Source organism: Syngnathus acus, chromosome 9 (genome assembly GCF_901709675.1).
Source record: "Syngnathus acus chromosome 9, fSynAcu1.2, whole genome shotgun sequence".
Classification (NCBI taxonomy): domain Eukaryota; kingdom Metazoa; phylum Chordata; class Actinopteri; order Syngnathiformes; family Syngnathidae; genus Syngnathus; species Syngnathus acus.
This window is the reverse complement of record NC_051094.1, coordinates 121,889-141,143: the sequence shown is the minus strand read 5'-3', so window position 1 is coordinate 141,143 and position 19,255 is coordinate 121,889. Positions and strand designations below refer to the sequence as shown.

At 57.0% G+C, this 19,255-nt stretch overlaps 4 protein-coding genes across 6 annotated transcripts; 1 reads left to right on the top strand and 3 right to left on the bottom strand.

Annotated features, from left to right (window-relative positions):
* Nucleotide 1: 1 nt before the first annotated feature.
* On the bottom strand, nucleotides 2-10,909 carry c5 (complement component 5). Of its 2 annotated transcripts, none has more exons than XM_037257912.1 (42): nucleotides 10,711-10,909; nucleotides 8,559-8,688; nucleotides 8,418-8,483; nucleotides 8,132-8,285; nucleotides 7,963-8,033; nucleotides 7,784-7,881; nucleotides 7,636-7,718; nucleotides 7,374-7,464; nucleotides 7,189-7,297; nucleotides 6,977-7,109; nucleotides 6,794-6,909; nucleotides 6,527-6,715; nucleotides 6,249-6,446; nucleotides 5,963-6,178; nucleotides 5,673-5,822; nucleotides 5,488-5,614; nucleotides 5,342-5,407; nucleotides 5,080-5,280; nucleotides 4,915-4,999; nucleotides 4,632-4,854; nucleotides 4,277-4,513; nucleotides 4,146-4,206; nucleotides 3,993-4,082; nucleotides 3,652-3,864; nucleotides 3,495-3,570; nucleotides 3,250-3,409; nucleotides 3,059-3,163; nucleotides 2,799-2,970; nucleotides 2,582-2,706; nucleotides 2,418-2,498; nucleotides 2,203-2,355; nucleotides 2,059-2,121; nucleotides 1,920-2,004; nucleotides 1,805-1,844; nucleotides 1,596-1,698; nucleotides 1,451-1,525; nucleotides 1,272-1,377; nucleotides 991-1,074; nucleotides 819-908; nucleotides 587-679; nucleotides 284-422; nucleotides 2-227 (listed from the first exon to the last, which is right to left on the bottom strand). In XM_037257912.1, the coding sequence occupies exons 1-42, from the start codon at nucleotides 10,779-10,781 to the stop codon at nucleotides 89-91; spliced, it is 5,067 nt and encodes a 1,688-aa protein (XP_037113807.1). In that variant the 5' UTR covers nucleotides 10,782-10,909; the 3' UTR covers nucleotides 2-88. The 2 variants fall into 2 exon arrangements, with proteins under 2 accessions (XP_037113807.1, XP_037113808.1); XM_037257913.1 differs by having other exon boundaries at nucleotides 5,491-5,614.
* Nucleotides 10,910-12,650: 1,741 nt separating this feature from the next.
* Nucleotides 12,651-13,406, top strand: LOC119126709 (myosin light polypeptide 6-like). The gene has a single exon (XM_037258045.1). The coding sequence runs from the start codon at nucleotides 12,702-12,704 to the stop codon at nucleotides 13,311-13,313; it is 612 nt and encodes a 203-aa protein (XP_037113940.1). The 5' UTR covers nucleotides 12,651-12,701; the 3' UTR covers nucleotides 13,314-13,406.
* LOC119127406 (regulator of G-protein signaling 4-like) lies at nucleotides 13,387-15,481 on the bottom strand. The gene is made up of 7 exons (XM_037259338.1): nucleotides 15,439-15,481; nucleotides 15,078-15,269; nucleotides 14,816-15,003; nucleotides 14,465-14,664; nucleotides 14,239-14,300; nucleotides 13,996-14,162; nucleotides 13,387-13,899 (listed from the first exon to the last, which is right to left on the bottom strand). Exons 1-7 carry the CDS (start codon nucleotides 15,479-15,481, stop codon nucleotides 13,666-13,668), a joined length of 1,086 nt encoding a protein of 361 aa, XP_037115233.1. The 3' UTR covers nucleotides 13,387-13,665.
* Nucleotides 15,482-15,553: 72 nt separating this feature from the next.
* LOC119126683 (regulator of G-protein signaling 3-like) lies at nucleotides 15,554-18,987 on the bottom strand. 2 transcript variants are annotated; one of them, XM_037257990.1, is made up of 7 exons: nucleotides 18,633-18,987; nucleotides 17,232-17,313; nucleotides 17,065-17,170; nucleotides 16,834-16,930; nucleotides 16,526-16,753; nucleotides 15,964-16,003; nucleotides 15,554-15,897 (listed from the first exon to the last, which is right to left on the bottom strand). In XM_037257990.1, exons 1-7 carry the CDS (start codon nucleotides 18,978-18,980, stop codon nucleotides 15,596-15,598), a joined length of 1,203 nt encoding a protein of 400 aa, XP_037113885.1. In that variant the 5' UTR covers nucleotides 18,981-18,987; the 3' UTR covers nucleotides 15,554-15,595. The 2 variants fall into 2 exon arrangements, with proteins under 2 accessions (XP_037113885.1, XP_037113884.1); XM_037257989.1 differs by having other exon boundaries at nucleotides 15,554-16,003.
* Nucleotides 18,988-19,255: the final 268 nt, after the last annotated feature.

The window sequence follows — 19,255 nt, the reverse complement described above, 5'->3', positions numbered from 1 at the left end:
GTCAAATGTCACAATATCAAATTCATTTCATGGTGTCGGTCCAGCAATTGTTATGTCACGATAGCGCCGCTGACATCGCGGGATGCCGTCAGGCCTTAGGACAGCTGAAGAGCTGGAGGTCCAGAGCGTACTCGTCCATGCTGGCTGTGTGCGCCGAGCAGGCCGGATCTTCACATCGGACGGGCCAGGGTTCCAGGATGGCGTCTGTGTCCAGGGGCAGGCGAAACCTGGAGACAGCATCGTGAGGGGGTGGGGGCGTTAAGTTTAGGGCGCGTTCACTCACCTGGACACGCGGCCCGCCCGCAGCTCGGACCCACTAGATCCCATCAGCAGGTACTGCTGGTCCAGCTCCACCTGGACCAGGTTGCACGTGACCTTTTTGATGAGCTCCACCTCCGAGCCAGATCCCAACGCCTCGAACCCTACCAAATAGCATGCGACACGCACACACAACACGGCCGCCGCGGTAACTTCATGACACAAAGACCACGGCCAAGTTTGACCTGGATCATGTCGGCAGACTTTTAGACAAGCCTGATGCGGGCCACTGAGTCCCCGCTCAGGCTCCCGTGGTCCCTTGAATTACCTGCGTCGGCGTTCTTGAGGACTTCGCGCACGCTGGCTGTGATGATCACAAAGTCTCCGTCTGTTTGCGAAGACTTGACTTGCAGCTTGTAAGCTGCAAAGGACGTAGACACCACGTCACGCCAGTGTCGGGGCGCAGAGCGGGACACTGCTGCTGCCGGGGCGCAGAGCGGGACACTGCTGCTGCCGGGGCGCAGAGCGGGCAGCCGCCGCTGGCGCTGCTGCGTTCTCACCATATTTGATGTGAGGCTGACACGTTTCTTGGAGGCGTTGGGCGGCAGTCAACGTCGGGTCGGGCTTGGCTCGGTAGGTCGCGCAAGCAGCTAAAGAAACAACGTGACACGGTCGTAAACGCTGGACTGGCGAGCCATCTCGTGCGGCCGGTCGGCGAGGGCAGTCACCGACCTGTCATGCACTGGCACTGGTCAGCCACACAGAGGCGCTGCAGCTTCTGCTCCTTGTAGGAGAAGCTTTTGCTACACAAACTTCCTGCACGGGAGCAACATGACAAGGAGAAGAGGGCGAGAAGTGACTTTCAGGGGACGGGTGGGGAGATGACAGTCATTGTGTGTGTGTGTGTGTGTGTGTGTGTGTGTGTGTGTGTGTGTGTGCTGTCCTTCAACAGCAAGAGCCAGGAAGCTGCCTTCACAGAACTCCAAGCCTTCTCCAACCTCGGATGTTCTCACCTTTGTCCTGGGGCTCAGAAACAGTCAGCAGGGAGTCGCCGGCTCCGCCCACCACAAAGCCAGCGCGGATCCGAAAGCCCACGCACAGAAAGACATCGGACGGAACCTGGACGGTAGACGGCCAAAGAGTTGGCGCAGGGGTGACGGGGATCTGCTAGGCAAGCCGTTTGGATGCTCACCGAGTCCATCTGGATGACCACCGTGTTGCCCTGAAGCTCGTAGTGCGAGACGACGGGCTCCAGGGCGTCTCGGAACTGGAAGGTTCGGAAGCAGGGTAGGGATTTTGGCTCTTTTTATTTTTCTGGGGGAAAGGGGGGGACTCACCTGTCTCAGGTCCTCCAGGTACGCCTCCACGCCGGTCGGCAGCTGGATCTTCATCACCGTCATGGCCGACTCAGTCACCAGCTCGTTAGGAGGAGGCTTGTACCTGCAAGTGAAAAAAAAAAAAAAAATCTTGAGTATATTAAGCAAATCTCGGCTCCAGCACGCTAGCGGGCTTGTAAGCACAAAGGCTAATGACCCATTTGTCTTACTTGGCACATGCGGACAGGTGAGGTTCACGCAAGCTTGAGCCTGAAGAGGAGGACAAGAGGCAACGTTAACGATTAACAGCCAGGGCGGAGGCGGCGGCCATTTTCTACAGCTTACCGTCATCCACGCCGACAATTTCGACGCTCAGCTCAAAGTTGCAGTTGCGAGAGGGCGCCGTCATCTGGTAGTAGGCCGTCTTCATCTGACAAGCAACATTTCAGCCCAAGCGGGAAAACTTGGGCAAAGTCGGACCCACCTTGACGCTGGACACGCCCCTCCCGAATCCCGTGGAAACGATGATGTCGTCGTTCCCCGACACCTGACGACAAAGAGCGCTCACAAAAAAGTCTCTGGGCGATTCCCCTTTGGTGACTCGAGCCCCTCCCTCCCTCCCTCTCACCTGGATGGGTGTAGCCACCGGCCGCCCAGGGCTGAGGTGGACCCGAGTCAGCGTTCCCGTTCGTCCGTAGCGGACGTGGATGTCCTGATCGAGGACGGCGCGAGGGACCACCCGGCTGTACTCGGTCAAAGCCTCCAGAGTCAAGACCGTGTCCTGTTGGAAGCGCCAGGGTCAAAGTGGACCGTCTGGAGACGGGCATTGCGTGGAGGAGGTACCTGCAGTGAGTAGAATCCCTCCCCGTAGTGCTGATCCTGGGTCAGCCAGGACACGATGGGGTTGGCGTACGGAATCCGGCCCTTCAAACAGGAACGAGTGGCGTGCGCGTCAATCGACACGGCCAGAGGGAAAGAGGAACGAACGGACGCCGGCCGGCCGGCACCTTCAGCAGCGCGCTGAGCAGCCCGTAGGCTGTCGTCTCCACCGTCAGGCCACTGGCTCGGTCGGGTCTGAGCCACTCCGATGCGGTGCCGGACTCCTGCCAGTACCTGAGCACAACCGGATGTCCTGCGCACACACGCACACGCTGAGACGTGCGCGCGCGAGCCGAGACACGCGCGCATACAGGCAGGCAGGCAGGCAGGCAGGTAGGTAGGCACCTTTCTGCCTGGCCAGCGTCTCCAGGCTGTTGAAGAGTGTGACGCCGGCGGCGCCGTTGGGGTCGTGAAGCGTCAGGGCGTAGGTGGCCAGCGCCCGCACGTACACGCTCTTGACCGTCACGGCGTGGCGGGAAATGTAGCCGGCGGCGGAGTGCATGCTGTCGTCGTGGAACTGAAGCGGGAAGGTGCAGAGAGCCGCCGCTGCTATTGGCTGCCGTCCGTCCGTCCATCCATTGGAAAAGGGAGGGCAGGTCGCTCACCTTGAGTTGCAGGACGCGCTCCTGGATGGCGCTCGCCCGACATAGCGCTATGAGGACCAGTGACGTCAGGTAGAGCGAGCGCTCCACCGGCTCCGCACCCTCCGCCTGCAGCCAATCACAGAAGGAGCGCACGTTGGCCAAAGCACGCCCGGCAGGCCGGCTTTGTTGGTCGTCTGCCGGGCGGGACTTCCCATGAATTTGTTGGCTCTGTAGGCCGACGCGTCTGAGAAGGAGCCGTCCGGGTTCTGAGCGTTGCGGATCAGCCAGGACACCGATTCGGACAGAGCTTGGCGGTCTACCCGGAGCACGGGGTCCACGGAGGCCAAGGTCCGAACCGCCGCCGCCGTTAGCCTGACAGAGCGTGCACGGCCAGGTGACCTGCCTGCGCGTGCATGCGTGAGCGAGAGTGCGTGCGCCTCAATGTGCGGGTTCTGACCAGGTGCTGGCTTCCCTCTTGGTCCACATGCCGTAACTGGCATCTCGGTGCCGGAACGAAGAGATGCTGACCAGTCCTAAAATACACATGCCGATTTTTTTCCCCCAGCCTTTCCTTCCTTCCCGTCCAGCTCACTTCAAGCAAACGGCACAGAAACCTTCTTTGATTCTCTGTCTCAGGTGAGCCGAGTTCTTCCGGATGTCTCCGCCCAGGCTAAGCCAGCTGCCGGTGGTTTCCAAGTACTGGTACGTCAGGGCCACGGGGAGAACCCTGCCCAGCTCGGCCTCCAGCGAGCCACCGGGAAGGTTGATCAGCTGTCGGAGGCCTTCGGGGTCCAGGACCACCGCCAAGACATCTCCCAGAAGTTCACCTGGGACACGCACGCACACACGCAACGCACTCTGGTGACCCGTTTGGATTGTTGACAGCAACAGAAACCAAATGTGGGCACGCTGAGGGAGGCTGGACTCTCTGATCAGAAAAACATCTCAATCTCACCGTTGATGCTCAGAGATCTTTCCACAGCCGTGTTGGGAACCGTGTTGGCCGGCGGCAGGTTCTTTAGCACCACCGTCGTCTTCTCGGAACCTGCGAGCGTGCGTGACGACGGTATCAAGCGGCCTGGATGGAAAACCAGCGCGTTGAGCCTACCGTAAAGCCCCTGCGGGTCCAAAACGCCGCCGGAATAATCTTCCATCTTCACCCCCTCGGGCTACCGACAAGAAACGGGCCGTCATTGGCGGCGTGGGCCGGGCGCCTTGGCGGCGTTGGCGAGCGCCTACCACCACTCGCAGTTTCTTCTCCAGCACATCCTGGGTTCCCTGGTTCTGGGTCTCCAGGGCGAAGGTCAACGTGTGTTCTCCGGCCTCCAGCCCCATGACGGTGAACGACACCTTGGTCACGGCCTTGGCCGGCAGCGGGCTCCACTGGCAGACGGTGGAGCGAAGCCCCGCCCCGCCGGCAGCCGGCTGGGACCGGAGCAGGCACACCTGCGGCCCAACCGTCAGCGTGACGCAGAACTGAGGGAGGGAGGGAGGGAGGAAGGGAGGAGAGAGAGAGAGAGAGAGAGAGAGGCAACCATTGCGGCAGCGGCCTGGAGCCCGACGGTACCGGCCAAGGCCGCTCGCTCTCCGGTACCGTGACGCTCTCCGCCCGCCGGTTGTACACGGAGCCGCTCAGCTCCAGCTGCTCGCCGCGGACCGCCTGGTAAGGGAGCGGCACGTCCACGCTGAGCGGCAGCTGCGCCGACACCCGCAGCGGCTCCGACACGCAGATGCCGTCGCCGAACATCCCCACAGCCTTCAAGTGCCACGTGCTCAGCGAGTCGGGAAGTGCCCGGGTGACGGACATCTGGCCTCCTCTGTGCAAACGGGGCCGGTTGCCAGTCAAAGACCGCTTTTGGGCCGAGACCTTTGCTCACCTGCTGGGCTGGACCTCCCACAGCCAGCTCTCGGGGAAGAAACTCCTGACCAGAGAGGGCGCCGCGTCAAAGTCGGCCCCCATGTCTAAACACAGGTACGCGCTACGTTAGCTTTAGGCGGGCTCTCGCCCAAAGCGACAAAAGCCAGCCGACGAGCCCACCGACCGTGGCGGCCCAGGATCAGCCTCTGCTCTCGGTCCAGGTGCTGCTGGACAAACTCGCAGCACTTTGTGAAGACCAGGCGACAGGAAGCGTGATGCGGCGTCCGGCGGATGCTCTGCTGGGCAAAATGCTGGCAGGTCACGCTCTTGGGGATGTACTTCATGCCGGCCTGGCAGCAGGGCTTCAGCGCTCCGAAAGAAGCCGCTGCGCACACAGGTGATCAACAAACAGGCTCCGCCTACACCGCCGCCACGCCGCCTCTTGCCTTTGTCGCGCTTCATCTCTTCCGTCAGCGTTCGTTTGCTCCGCACGGCAGCCGTGCACGCCGCACCTGCGTCGGACGCACGCACGCACGCACACACTGTGGCACGGGCGCTCGACGATTGACTGGCCGGTCGGCGACTGACTGACCCCCGGGTGTCGGCTTGGCGTCGGCATTGGTGATGAAGGTGAGGCCGGCCAAGCGGAAGACGTCGGACGCGTCTTTGCCGCCGCCCCCTCCGCAGCCTCGGTCGCTTTGCTCGATGTGACGCAGCACCTGAGAGGATGCCGTCAGTCCCGGCCCGCCGCTTCCTCCTGGGCCGCGGCGCGCTTACCGTGGAAACGGGGTCTCTATAGTTGGGGTACAGGTGATAGAGGGCGGAGTCCACAGCGGAGAACGCCACCAGCCCCTCCCGATTGGTGCGGACGTCCAGCTGCAGGTCTTCCTTTGGCCTGTAGTCCTGCTTCCTCGAGGACAGTTCGGTCTGTCGGCGCACACACGCATGTACGCACACACATACACAGTCTTCAAGACCACGTCGGTCTTTGAATGACGCCAGCACAACACGAGCACACTCCCGGACAAGAATGCGGACCGGCACTCGGCAGGCGCCGGGGTTCCCACCCGAAGTCCGCCGACGCAGACGCCGCCGACTTTGAGCCAGACCGAGTCGGCCACCAGCTCGGACGCGCCCCCGCCGCTGTGCAGGATGTAGTAAACCAGCAGGCGGACGGACGGAACCATGGCGTCCGTCACCGGGAAGCTGAGCGTTTGCTGGTAGTCGTTGCCGGCGACCGAGGCGCGGCTGCCGAAATGGACCGTCTTGCCTTTGGACAGCACCTGAGAGGCACGGGACGTGGGTAAAAGGGAGGGTGCCGAGCGAGCGAGCGACTGGGCGTGCCGTCCTCACCAGGAAGCTGAGCGCGTCGACGGGCACGTGGGCAGAAGAGTACACCTTGATGTTGGCCAAGCGGCCCACCTGAAGGTCCCGGCCGGACAGCGGTGGGTCGATGTAAAGGTAGCGGCGGTTGGGAGACTCGTACGCCGCCGCCGTGACAACCAGACGGGCCTGACTGGCGGCAGGTAGGGACGGCTCCGACGTCTCCAACTGGGGGGGGGGGGGGGGGGGGGGGGGGGGTTGGAAATGCTTAAAGTCCACTCCCGTGGGAGCGAGTTAGGGTGGCTTACCGTGAGCGAGACCTTGGCGGCCGTGGCGGGCGTGTTGCAAACAAAGATGGCCAGACCTTCCGCTTGGCTGCGCCCGTGCTCGGGGCACACTTTGACGTCCACTTCTCCGTCACGACTCCACACGCGTTGCTCGGACACACGCACCGCAACCTGGCTCACCGGCTGCTCCAGGTGGTCCTTCACCAGAACCTGAGCGGGCGGGCGGGCGGGGGGGCGGGTGAGCCAACGTGCACTCCCGGGCCCGGTAATGAGTCAAGCAGGCATCACCTGGATGTTGTAAGGAAGTCCGGGTTTGATGAAAGGGGGCGTGGACACCAGAGTCAGACTGAAAGGTGATTTGACAAACTTCACAGCTGAAAATTCCGCCTCCTGGCTGATACCACCTGAGTCGTGGGGGCGGAGCAAAGCGTCAGCATGCGTGCGTGCGTGCGTGCGTGCGTGCGTGCATACCGTTTTCCTCCTGGAGCAGCACAGCAATATACAGGAACTTCCCAACGAGAGCGTGAAGGTCTTTGGCTCCATCGTGTTTGGACAAAACCTCATCCATGTTCACGCACACGTCCACCTCACCGGATGGCGACAACTGAACACATTTTTTGCCTTCAGCAAAAGTCAACACAAGCGCGAGAGCAACTCAAAGAAGAAAAACAAGAAGGTCTGACTCTCTCCCTGGTCACGGAGTTTGGGATGATAACCGGACGTTCCTTCTGGCTCACATAGCCGAAGCGCAGGAAGAGCTCGCCCAAAGAAACCGGACCGCCGTGAAGATACCTGAGAGCGGGACCGCGGGTCAAGGTGGTCAACATAGTCCAGATGAGGCTGGCGGGCTGGCTGGCTGGCTCCTCACCTGGCCTCCACTTTGAAGCAGAAACGTTGAAAGTTCCCAAAGCTAATGTAGTTGACTTCAGACTGGACCACGATGGAGAAACTGGGAAGAACTGACAACACACAAACGTCTTCAAAGACACGGACCCGACCCATACGGCTGGACCGGGTCTGCAGACCTGGACCTGAACCAGAGACCTGGACCCATGTCATAGACCAGAGACTACGGACCCGGACCTCAACCCAGATGACAATCGGAGAGCACCAAGCGGAGCCTGTCTCACCGTATTCTCTGATCTCAAAATACGTGGTGGCTCTGGTGCTGAAGAGGTCCGAATACGACGCTTCGATGGACCAGATTCCCAACCTGGAATGACATCGCAAGATCAGGCCTGAGAATCCTTGGAAAGGTTCTGGTTCCTAGCTCAGTACTTTGGTCTGATGGGGATCTTAAAGGGGTTCTGCATGGATGGGATCCCGTTGTTCAGGTCCAACAGCTCCTGCACGTCCACCGTCTGACGATCGGGATCCTGCTTGGGCGGTTGGAGGCTGAGTGAGTGAGTGAGCGAGCGAGCGAGCGAGTGAGTGAGCGAGCGAGCGAGCGAGCCCACCTTGAAGGTGAGGAAGACGCTGCGATTGGCCGGATGAAGCTCCTGGTTTAGCGAAAAGGCACGCACCTTCACTACAGTGCGAGCCCAGAACAAAGAAGTGATGTCACCGAGGCTCCGCCCACAGCGCAAGACGTGACGAGCTACTTGCTCTCATCCGCTCGTGCCTCACCGCTCTGAGTGGGTGTGTACAGAGGTTTGTCGGTCTGAACGAACAAAAAGCCGTTTTTCCGGCTGACGGGAAGCGACACGTGCTGGTTGATCTGCACCGATTGGACGTGGAGGGTCACATGATCCACAGCCTTGTCCAGCTGCCCCGACGAGATCTGAAGACAAGAAGAACCGAGCGAGCGATTGCGCTCAAGCGTCCGGCACTAAATGGCGAGCGACTGACAAATGCCTCCGATTTGGTCCGACAATTGCGAGTCATTCCGAGGAGCCGAGCCAACTTCGCTCACCCTCACTGAGGCGATGGCCTGGTGCTGGTTCTGGGTGTTGAGGGTCACCGCCTGACGGGACAGAACCTGCGAGAGGGAGTTCAAGCCGGCGCCGGTGAGTGAGTGAGTGAGCGAGCGAGCGTTTTGAGCGAGCGAGTGAACCTGGTGGTCTGGCGCCATGGAGGTCTTGATGAAGACGTAGACCCTGACCTCCTCGGAGAAGCCAAACATCTGCACCAGGACCGTCTCCAGCGCGTCCACGCGCAAAACCGTGGGGGCGCTTACCAGGTACCTGAGGAAAAATGGCAGAGACTAGACTCCACGCCGCCATTGGCTCACGGTCTGATGATGTCATCAAAAGGAACACAAGGTGTGAGAAAAGCCTTCCAATTGAATTGCGACGAGCAATTCTATGCCAGGTGTAACCCAGGTTAACATAGTCTTGTAAAATAAGAGCCTGTTAATAAAAACAGTCATAAAGAAAGTACATTGTAAATATCTTCTAAACAAACCAACACAGATTAAAAGCATGTAAATGATTAAAACAATACAAATTCATTATTTTATTAATGTTTTGTATTTGATAAAATGACAAAAGTGTGAACATTCACTTTTATTTTGAAGGAGACATGATGACGTAAGAAAAGACCCATGTGACCAAAAATCGAACTTTACTTTTTTTTTTCTCTTTCCCGCCGTTCCTTTTGGGATGACGGCGAAGCTACACTAGATACGGGAGTAAGTACGTTAAACTAAAGGGAAGAGAGAGCGTGAAACAGGATTATATAAAGTTTTGTATTTGATGGACTATTTTTCTGTTTTCAAACTTCTTTTCACCTTGGTGATGCACTAAGTGCGAAACGGGACTTGATTCACGAGAGTTGGTTCAGAAACATCTGAACTAATAACGAAGCTGATTTCATGTGCGAGTCGCAAGATGGCGAGCCACCAAAGAGGCCTTTGAATTGTCTCTCACGCAGGAGCGGAGAGCACTTGCTGGACGTTGTTCATCGAACCTGGTAGGATCTATCCATTTTTTTCCCACTGCTACACCGAAGTGGATTCGGAAAGGATTGATTGACTATTCAGGAACAAAGCAGGAGAAACCCACTGAAGGGATATAGAGACATTTGGATATCGAAAGTCGTTCAGTCTTTTGCTGAATTGTTTTGAGTTTTGTACATTTTGTCACTTTTGTTTTTGTGAACTATATCAAAGTCAAAGTCAAAGTCAGCTTTATTGTCAATCCCTTCATATGTCAAGACACACAAAGAAACCGAAATTCCGTTTCCTCCATCCCACGGTGACGAGACATACAAGTAGGCGACACAAAACAAAAACAAGAATGCCCAAACCATAAATAACAAATTTATATATACATATATGTGATGATGCTGTAATGGTGTTGTTGAAATATTGATTGGTTTGAACAAAATCAGTGATATGGTGGGAATTTAAAAGTGGCTTTAACTGAACTCAAATTAGATTTACTATTACTTTCGAATTACTTACCTGTACTGAATGTTATTCAACAACACAAAGTGAGGTAACTAAACAGATTGATCCTTAGAATTAATAAAACAACCCGGGTTGAAATTGAAATTCCTTAAACTGAAAAGTTTAACTGAAAGGGAAATTATTTTCTTCAACTAACGTTGAGTTTAAATGCAAATTGTATGTCTATTGTTTGTAAATTGTATGTCAACTATTTTCTCTTCTAAAATAAGCCGGCAGTTCAATTCAAACCTTGGTCTGTGGCCATTTAATTTTCTTATTCTATCACCACTACAAATATAGCCGAACTTAGTACTGGTCCATTATCTAAATTACTGTAAGCACTGTCAAAAACAAAGAAGGTGTTACACATGCAGTCACCATTGTTGGGGGCCAATGTTCATTGATCAAAATAAAAGCCACGATTTGAGAACAAACAAGCTCCTTGCTTGCTTGGGAGACTCAAAAGCTTCAAACGGATCAACTTTTCCAGGCAGTCTTGTCGTAATGGCGTGCAGTGCCAAGCTGTTCCTCCTTCTCCGCTTCAAGAGCAGAACCGCGGTTAGCTTACAGTCAAATCTCAAACTTCGAGTCGTCACTCACTTTTCTCAAACGGGGGACGGACACCGGAGTCGAAAAAAGAAAAGAAAATGCCAGTGACTCTGATCTTTACTGTTATTGGTTGAATGAGCCACATCTATTTTTCAAAGAAGAAATCCATTCAATTCACAAACTCAAGCGTTGAAAAGCAACAACAACAACAACAAAGAAAAGGTTCCATTTGAGCTGAAGAAATGGAAAGAGAAGCAAATCGACTCACGTTCCGGCCTGCTGAGCGCTCACCGTCCACCACACGCAACACGCACACCAACACAGCACACACGCTTTCATGCCGCACACATGTACACTCTGGAATGAAGAAGTCGTCGAATAGCAAGACAAAGATCAAGAGTGAGGCTCTTGATGCACACGCACCACTTTTAACACGGCACAAACGCACGCACAGTGGAACTTCCCGCATGTGTTCACTCAGGGTCTAAAGGTCCACTTGGTCTTTTCGGACACTGTGCAAACATATCGATCGCGGCTCGCGGGCGGGAACGTGAGTAGTCCGGCCAAAGGTGACTTGGTCCACTTGCTCTTTTCGGACACTGCACAAACATATCGATCGGGATTGTGGCCGGCTCGCTTGATTGCGAAGAGCAGAGGAGGCGGAAGGCGAATGAGCGAGCGTCCAATGGAAACGGTCAACTCGATTGAGTCCACGTGCACGAGCCCGAAGGAAGCATTCCGAGCAATATCGAGAATCCAATAAGAGCGCCGCTCTCCCGATGTCCATTGAGAGAGAGAGGGGGAGAGAGAGAGGGAGACAGACAGAGAGAGAGAGAGAGTGACGTGGCCTTGGGCTTCGGTCCGGGCGGGCGGGCATCAAAATCTACATCTTTAGTCAAAGTCTGCTTTATTGTCAATTTCTTCTCTTCACATGTCAAGACACACAAAGAGATCGAAATGACGTTTCCCACTATCCCACGGTGACAAGACATAGTACACAATATACACACAAGTAAACAACACAAAAAAGTAAAAACAAGAAGGCACAAACAATGAATAAATAAGAGCGATGACTAATTAATAAATAAACAAATAACATAATCAATAAGAGGAGCAAGTGTGCATACAGCAGAATAGAGCGCAAAAGTACAGGAGGTGACGCAGCCGAGGGGGGAGAGAGTTCAGGATCCGAACAGCCTGGAGCTGTTGGTGAGTGTGGTGGTGCGGGAGCCCTGGTCCACCAACACCGCATCACTGGCGAAGAAGGCCCAGCGCCGCCTGTACTTCCTGCGGAAACTCAGGCGAGCAAGTGCTCCTCCGGCCGTCATGACTACATTCTACCGTGGCACCATTGAGAGCGTCCTCTCCAGTTGTATCGCTGTTTGGGGTGGTAGCTGCACTGAATACAACACGAAGGCCCTGCAGCGCAGAGTGAACACGGCTGGTAAGATGATTGGTGCTTTGCTCCCCTCCCTGAAGGACATTTACACCTCCCATCTCACCCGCAAGGCGACCACGATTGTGAGTGATGTGAGTCACCCCGCTCACTCTTTGTTCGATCTTCTGCCCTCTGGGAAGAGGTACAGGAGCCTGCGCTCCCTCCCGCACCACCACACTCACCAACAGCTTCATACTCCAGGCTGTTAGGATCCTGAACTCTCTCCCCCCTCGGCTGCGTAGCGTCCTGTACTTTTGCGCTATATTCTGACTCTCTGCTGTTTGCACACTTGCTCCATTTTTGCTCCTTCTTATTTATTATGTTATTTGTTTATTTATTATTCATTCATCACTCTTATTTATTCTTTGTTTGTGCCTTCTTGTTTTTATTTTTTGTGTTGTTTACTTGTATGTATATTGTGTATTATGTCTTGTCACCGTGGGATAGTGGGAACGTCATTTCGATTTCTTTGTGTCTTGGCATGTGAAGAAATTGACAATAAAGCAGCCTTTGACTTGGACTTTTTGACTTTGATTCCAAACCCCACGACAAGGTCACATTCCGCCAATGACTGGTTAGCTCACTGACGCACCCAGACACACACACACACAGGTTTATTTAAAGATTGATGCGTGCGAGTGTGCGCTGTCATGATTATCAGCCCAAAGGTCACCAAGGTCACGCGTTATCTTGGCCGAGTGTTTCCATTCCAGTCGTTGTCCATCTTTGGTCACGGCGGTCGGCCCGGCCGGCACCGCTTATAAGAAGACGGCCCGTCCTCGGAGCGCCACTTGCCCGGCCCCCGCCCGCCGCTCGAAAACATGGCCCCCAAGAAAGTGGAAGCCAAGAAGCCCGCAGAAGCCAAGAAGGCAGCAGAGGCTAAGAAGGACGAGACCGCTGTCGCGGTGGCGCCGGCCAAAGCTCCGGAAGTCGAAGGCGGCGGCACATGCCAGGCGGACCCGAAGAGCGTGGTGCTGGAGTTCAGCACCGAGCAGCTGGAGGAGTTCCGCGATGCCTTCGCGCTGTTCGACGAGACGCCGGCGGGCGAGATGAAGATCACCTACGCTCAATGCGGCGACGTGATGCGAGCGCTGGGACACAACCCGACCAACGATGACGTCCTGAAGCTGCTGGGTCGGCCCAAAGCCGAGGAGATGCGTGCCAAGCTGCTGGACTTTGACGCCTTCCTGCCCTTGCTGCAGCACGTGGCCGGCGCCAAGGACCAGGGACACTTTGAGGACTTCGTGGAAGGGCTGCGGGTGTTCGACAAGGAGGGCAACGGCACCGTCATGGGGGCCGAGCTGCGCCACGTCCTCTCCACCCTGGGCGAGAAGATGACGGAGGACGAGGTGGACCGGCTCATGGCCGGACAGGAAGACGCAAACGGCCACGTCAACTACACGGACTTTGTCAAACACATCATGGCCGGATGAAGACGGCTTCTTGTCGCCTCTCGGTGTGTCTGTGCGTGAATGTCACGTTGAAAGAATGACGCCAATAAAGACCTTCTTGGTCTGTCTCTTTTATTTGTCTTTGACGCTTTGCTCTGTGCTTCTCGCATGCACACAAAAAGCAGGCGGGCGGGCTCAGGCAGCCAGGCAGGCAGGCGGCCGGCCGGCCGGCCGGCCCTCAGAAAGGCTTTGATCCATCAATCAATGTGCCTGAAATGGCAAGAGCCTGGATTCATCAAGATCTTTGACCTACTTCTCGCTCAAGCCCTTTTGCCATCGGTCGGAAGCCGGCGGGTCTCCGACATATCGAGCGAGCGCGTACGCCAACCCTCCCTCACAAGATGGCGACCTCGCCGAACCGCTTCGGACCGGGCGCTCGGGCAGAATCCAGTCGGCCGGGATGGGCCAGCCCCGCGTCCTGATTGGCCAGCTGGGCGTAGAGGCGGGACCTGAGAAATCGCGGGTAACTGTCGGCCTCCATCAGGCTGAAGATCCCATCCTGAAGATCCTCGATGCCCAGACGCAGGCTGCGACGGGTCAACTCCCGGACCTTTGAATCCACCTTGACCTGTGAGTCAGGGAGTCACATGTGCGGGCCAGACGTCATCAGTGGTCCTCAGACGGGCCTTCCGTCGGAGTTTGCACGTCGGACGTCGTCATCTACCTGTCTGGAAGCCGCGCGTGAGACAAACTCCTCGTAGATGTGAGCGGCCCTGTCCGCCATCTGGCCGAGGGGACGTGTTGCCTTGAATTTCTCCACGGCCAACCAGAAGTCCAGATTCTCCTCGCTGTACTCTGACCTCAGGAAGTGGCGGAATAGCGCCAGGCCGTCTGACCGACAAGAAGAAAAACACAATATGGCCGGGCCCTCGTCTGGCTTTGAATCCAACAGGAATGGAAGGCTTACATGGGTGGGCCAAGAGCGTTTGGAGACTCTGGGCCCACGTCTGCACCTCCCGCGCCGATGGCCTGCGGGAGAAAAGATGGCGGATAAAAAGCACAGAGAACCTGAGTCGAGCGGATCCTGCTCCTCTGGCCTGGACGGTGGCTGGCTTCTCGTGGCCCAGGGACCGCGAGGAGCCGGCCGCCTCGGTTGCCTGCCGCAAATATAAATCCATTTTTGAAAAACAAACCTGGTGTTCCTCAGAGCCCTCTCCAGACTGTCACTTTGGAGCCAACGCTCGCGCCTGCTGCCCAGCAGCGACAGGCCAGCGCTCACCTCTGAAGAGCTGCGACGACATCCGCAACGCCACTTCACTTCGTTTGTGTCTGTGAGTGTGTGTTCATACAAACTCTTGCTTTTCTTCCTGAGCTCCTTTCCAATTTCAACATCCTAAAAAATAAAACACATTTTCTGTCAACTCGCACGTTTGGTGCACGAGCCGCACTCTCTCTCTCTCTCTCTCTCTCTCTCTCTCTCTCTCTCTCTCTCTCTCTCTCGTGTGTCTTTTAAGCGCGGTGCTGTCCAACGCGCCAGTGTGCACCTGGGCCCCTCGGAGCCACGTGAGCGTCTGCTTCGGCGCCGCTCCCTCTGAGCTCGGCTCGTTCTTGAGGCTCCGAGCGGAAGGGCGGAGGGCGTGGAGGTCAAGGGTTAGACGGCGGATGTCTGAGAGCGAGCGGGTCCGCTCCGGTCGCGCTCGCAAGGAACCTTCGGACAAGCAACGCCTGAGGCCTGAAGGCAGCGACACAAAAGGTCCAACAAAACAGAAGCGATGTGAACTCCAGGAAGTGATTGAGGCTGCTGACCTTGCGATCTGGAGGCGGAGCCTAACTCCTCTCCAAGGCATCTTTTCTCCTTCCACACGGGACTGAGGGTTGGATCGGAGGGCAGCCAGGCAATCGCGGCAGGGGGGGAGGAGGCACGGGAGGGCTGAGGGAGGAAGAGCCCCAACTCCGAGGGGGAGGCCGACAACTGGATGGGGCAGAGGAAGTGCAAAACTCCATCATTGACACATGCTATGCTGAAAATATGTGTGTGTGTGTGTGTGTGTGTGTGTGTGTGTGTGTGTGTGTGTGTGTGTGTGTGTGTGTGTGTGTGTGTGTGTGTGTGTGTGTGTGTGTGTGTGTGTGTGTGTGTTGATTGGAAGCGTGACGGCCTTCGGGTTGCGTGTGAGCAGCAGAAAAGTGTTCACCAGCGTGCGGGAGAGCATGTCCAGTGTGTTGTTTCCGTGTCAGGTGCGAAAGGAGACCAAAAGTTAGCGACGCTCGGCACCTTGCGGGGCCGGTGGTGAAGCGTTTCTTTTGACATCAGTGGCGTCGTCGTGTCAGGGCCGCGCGGGTCCACGGGCTGGCGCATGGCAACATTGGCACCGCGTCATCAGACCGGTCCCGAGGTCAACGGGATCCCGACTGCTGCCACTGACCTCAGCGCAGATGGGCAAGATGAGCGCTTTGGGCGCTTCTCCGGCGCCTCCGCAGGAAGGCCCGTGTGACCAGATGCTGGTTGCTTGATTGTTGCGGTAGCCGTGCAGCGTCGAGGAGACGGCCGAGGACGGCCGGGGACCCGCCGAGTCCGTTGGCTCGTAAGCGAGCGCTCGTCCGGGGTGGTGGCTCTGGTATGGTCGCCCTGGAAGATGCAAACACGTGTGCGTGCCAAGAAGCCGTATTGAGATGGAGGAGACGGGAGCCATACTCAGGGTCGTGCTTCTGTCCTCAAATACCGGATGGGTGAGCTAAAGACAAGACAAAATGACATAATTAGTGACTTACTCCTTATTGTTATAGCCTAGCATAGCATAGTATAGCACAGCATAGCATAGCATAGCCATAGCATATGTCAAGTCATCCGAATTGAATGCGGTCGTAGCTTATTGATTTTTTTGGTGGGGGGGGTGATGAGATGAAACTGAACAAACAGAGACATGCATAGCATAGCACAGCATAGCATAGCATAGCATAGCTCAACGGGCATCAACTTGTCCAGGGCTTTGCCACTTTTTGTGTTGCAAGAGGCGAAGCATGCGCCCTCTCAATGCGCTGCGCCGACTGACCCGAGGGGGCTCCTATCCAGGCTGTTTTAGGTTACGCCCAACAACAAAACACCAGATTCAAACCATCAGTAGGGGCCCTTGAGGACTCCTGGTCTAAAGGGCTTGCTTAGGGTCCGTGGCACAAGCTTACAGCCAGCATAGCACAACATAGACACAAGCTGGCGGAGGGTAGTTTAGCAGTGTAGCCCCGCCCCCAAGACGCACCTGCTCCAGGATAATGTAATTGTCACCCTGTGATGACGTCACACGGGTGCCCTTCAGCGTGGAGGTGCACGGTGGTTCTTCTCCTCCTTTTTCTTCTTCTTTGTCTTCCTTGCGATCTCTCCAGAGAGACCCCAGAACCCCCAGACCGGACGACACCAACGACCCCCGATGGCGTCTGCGGCGGCCGTGTTTACCGGGGGCGGGCTGGTGCGGCGGCGCGGCGGCGCTCTACGAAGAGCGCCGTAGGAAGCTCACGGGGTAGCGCTCGCAAAAATCGTCAACACAAAACACGCGTGATGATGACTCACCTCGTCGGCTGCCGTGAGACGAAGCAAAGTCTCGCAGCACGTCCTGACCTCAGGTGAGCCTCTCCGCACCACCAAGATGATACGACTGGGACAACTCCTGAGACAGTAGGGCGTACGTACACGTACGAATGTGCGCGCGCACACACGCGCGCGCACGCACACACACACACACACGCTTTTTTATTGACACGATTCCATGTTGGCCGCTGCGGTGAAGAAGCGAGCAGTCACCTGATGGCGTGAGCCAGCTCGCCACACTTCCACATTTCCACAGGAAGTCCGTTGAGCTGCAAAAGCGCATCGCCTCGGCGGAGGCCCGAGCGATGAGCGGGACCGCCTATGGCCGGGGGGAACCCAATGTTTTGTCGTTTTGTCGTCCAACTTTTTGTGGTTCTTACCGGTGTCGACGGCCTGAACTCGCACGGGACCGTCGCAGCAGATAGTGAATCCGAAGCCGTCCAGTCCTCGCGTGACGCTGACCTGAGGACGAAGAGCGCACGGTCGCTGCACATTTGCTCATCATTACGGTCGTCATCATCGTGGCCATCAGTGTTCGCCGTCGATCTCGCCTCCGTCGTCGGCGTGAATCGGAGGCCGATCGCTCGACGGGCGCAAACGTCCGTTTCCGTGACGACGCCAACCGTCCGACCGACCGAGTGGAGCCGCCATCCTCGAAGTCGTCCGTCAGACCGACGCACGCAATTAGCTGTCCCGCCTGGGAAGTCCCGCCGGGCGACCTTTCCGTCGGCGCATTCTTTGTGCTGTTCCGCAGAGACGGATGACCTTCACCGTGAACTCAGACGACGGAGCGTGTGAATTTGGTCCGGTGGAGGACGGACTCCCGAGCGAGTGAGCCCACAAAACTTGGATTTGCAAACATTTGTCAAGGGAAGCACACAAAAGGGCAGGCAGCCAGGCAGGCAGCCACGCAGGCAGGCAGGCAGGCAGGCAGGAAGGCAGACAGGCAGACAGACAGGCAGGCAGGCAGCCACGCAGGCAGCCACGCAGGCAGCCACGCAGGCAGGCAGCCACGCAGGCAGGCAGCCACGCAGGCAGCCACGCAGGCAGCCACGCAGGCAGCCACGCAGGCAGCCACGCAGGCAGCCACGCAGGCAGGCAGACAGGCAGGCAGCCACGCAGGCAGGCAAGACAGGCAGCCACGCAGGCAGCCACGCAGGCAGCCACGCAGGCAGGCAGGCAGGCAGGCAACAGCCGTCACCGCAAACGGAGGAAGCCCAGCGCCAAATGAACAATCACGTTACCTCAAAAACTTCAAATAGAAGGCAAGAACGTCAGATGAAGAAACCTTTTAGCCAGAACAAGAACGTCCTGCCTGGTAGCGACACGCTAGTGAATCAATAGCCACACCTGCGGTGCCAGGAGAAAACCCTTTTTATGTGTGTGTACATTTTTTATGACACTGTCTAACACACGCACACACATGCGCACGCACACACATGCGCACCCACACACATGCGCTCTCAGGCACTCATGCACAAACAGGTGCATCAACTGCCTGCGGGTCATGAAAGATTGAAAAAGTCCATAAAAGATGGCCCCCGTCCAACAGAGGGCCCGCCGGCACCTACCTGAGGCGGGTTCTGCTGAATGCACAAGTGACACAGGCGGGAGATGGTGCGCGTGCCTGATGCGCAGCTCCTCACCGAGCCCGTCCCACCCTCCAGCGCCTTCATCGGAGTACCGAGGCCCGAGTCGCTCGGCGCAAAGCATTGTGCAGTGTTCAAGTGCGCGTGCGTGTGGGCTGGAAAAGTCCTGGCAGTCGGAGAGCTCAAACTCACCCTCTGTCGAGTTGCGGCATCTCGCTCGCCGTCTCGGTCGACGCTCCGTTCGGGCCTCTGACGGGTGTCCCGGTCACCGACCCGTTTGGTATGGCGGCAGGCATCGGCGTCTCTGCCGAGCGTCCCCGACGATGGGGCGGTCCCGGCCGCCGAGTCAGCGGGGCGCTTTGGGTCTGGTAGAGTGACGATCGCACGAGTGTCGTCGCAATGGCGGCAATCGAGCGGCTCGCCGCGGTTCTCTCCGTGATGCCGATCGTCGCCCCCGTCATCGTGCCAGGACCAGGAGGTGTGCTTCCAGAACATGGCCACCGCCGACGACACAATTGTAGAGTGACAGTGTGACCCCATCCACCTCTGGTGAGAGCGGTGGCGGCTTGCCGCGGCGGCAACCAGAGCCCACCGACGGCCGTCCTTTTCTTGTTTGTCCCGAGATGCTCACTGTTGACCGCTTCCACGTCTTGTCAGGATGGGATGGCACCAGAGGAGTGGGAGGCGCTTTGACTCTGTGCGTGTGTGTGTGCGTGTGTGTGTGTTAAATAGGACAGAGGTGTGCTGAGGGTCACATGGCTCCTGAGCAGCTTGTGGTCCCCATGGCGACCGCGGTGAGCACTTCAAATCTATTT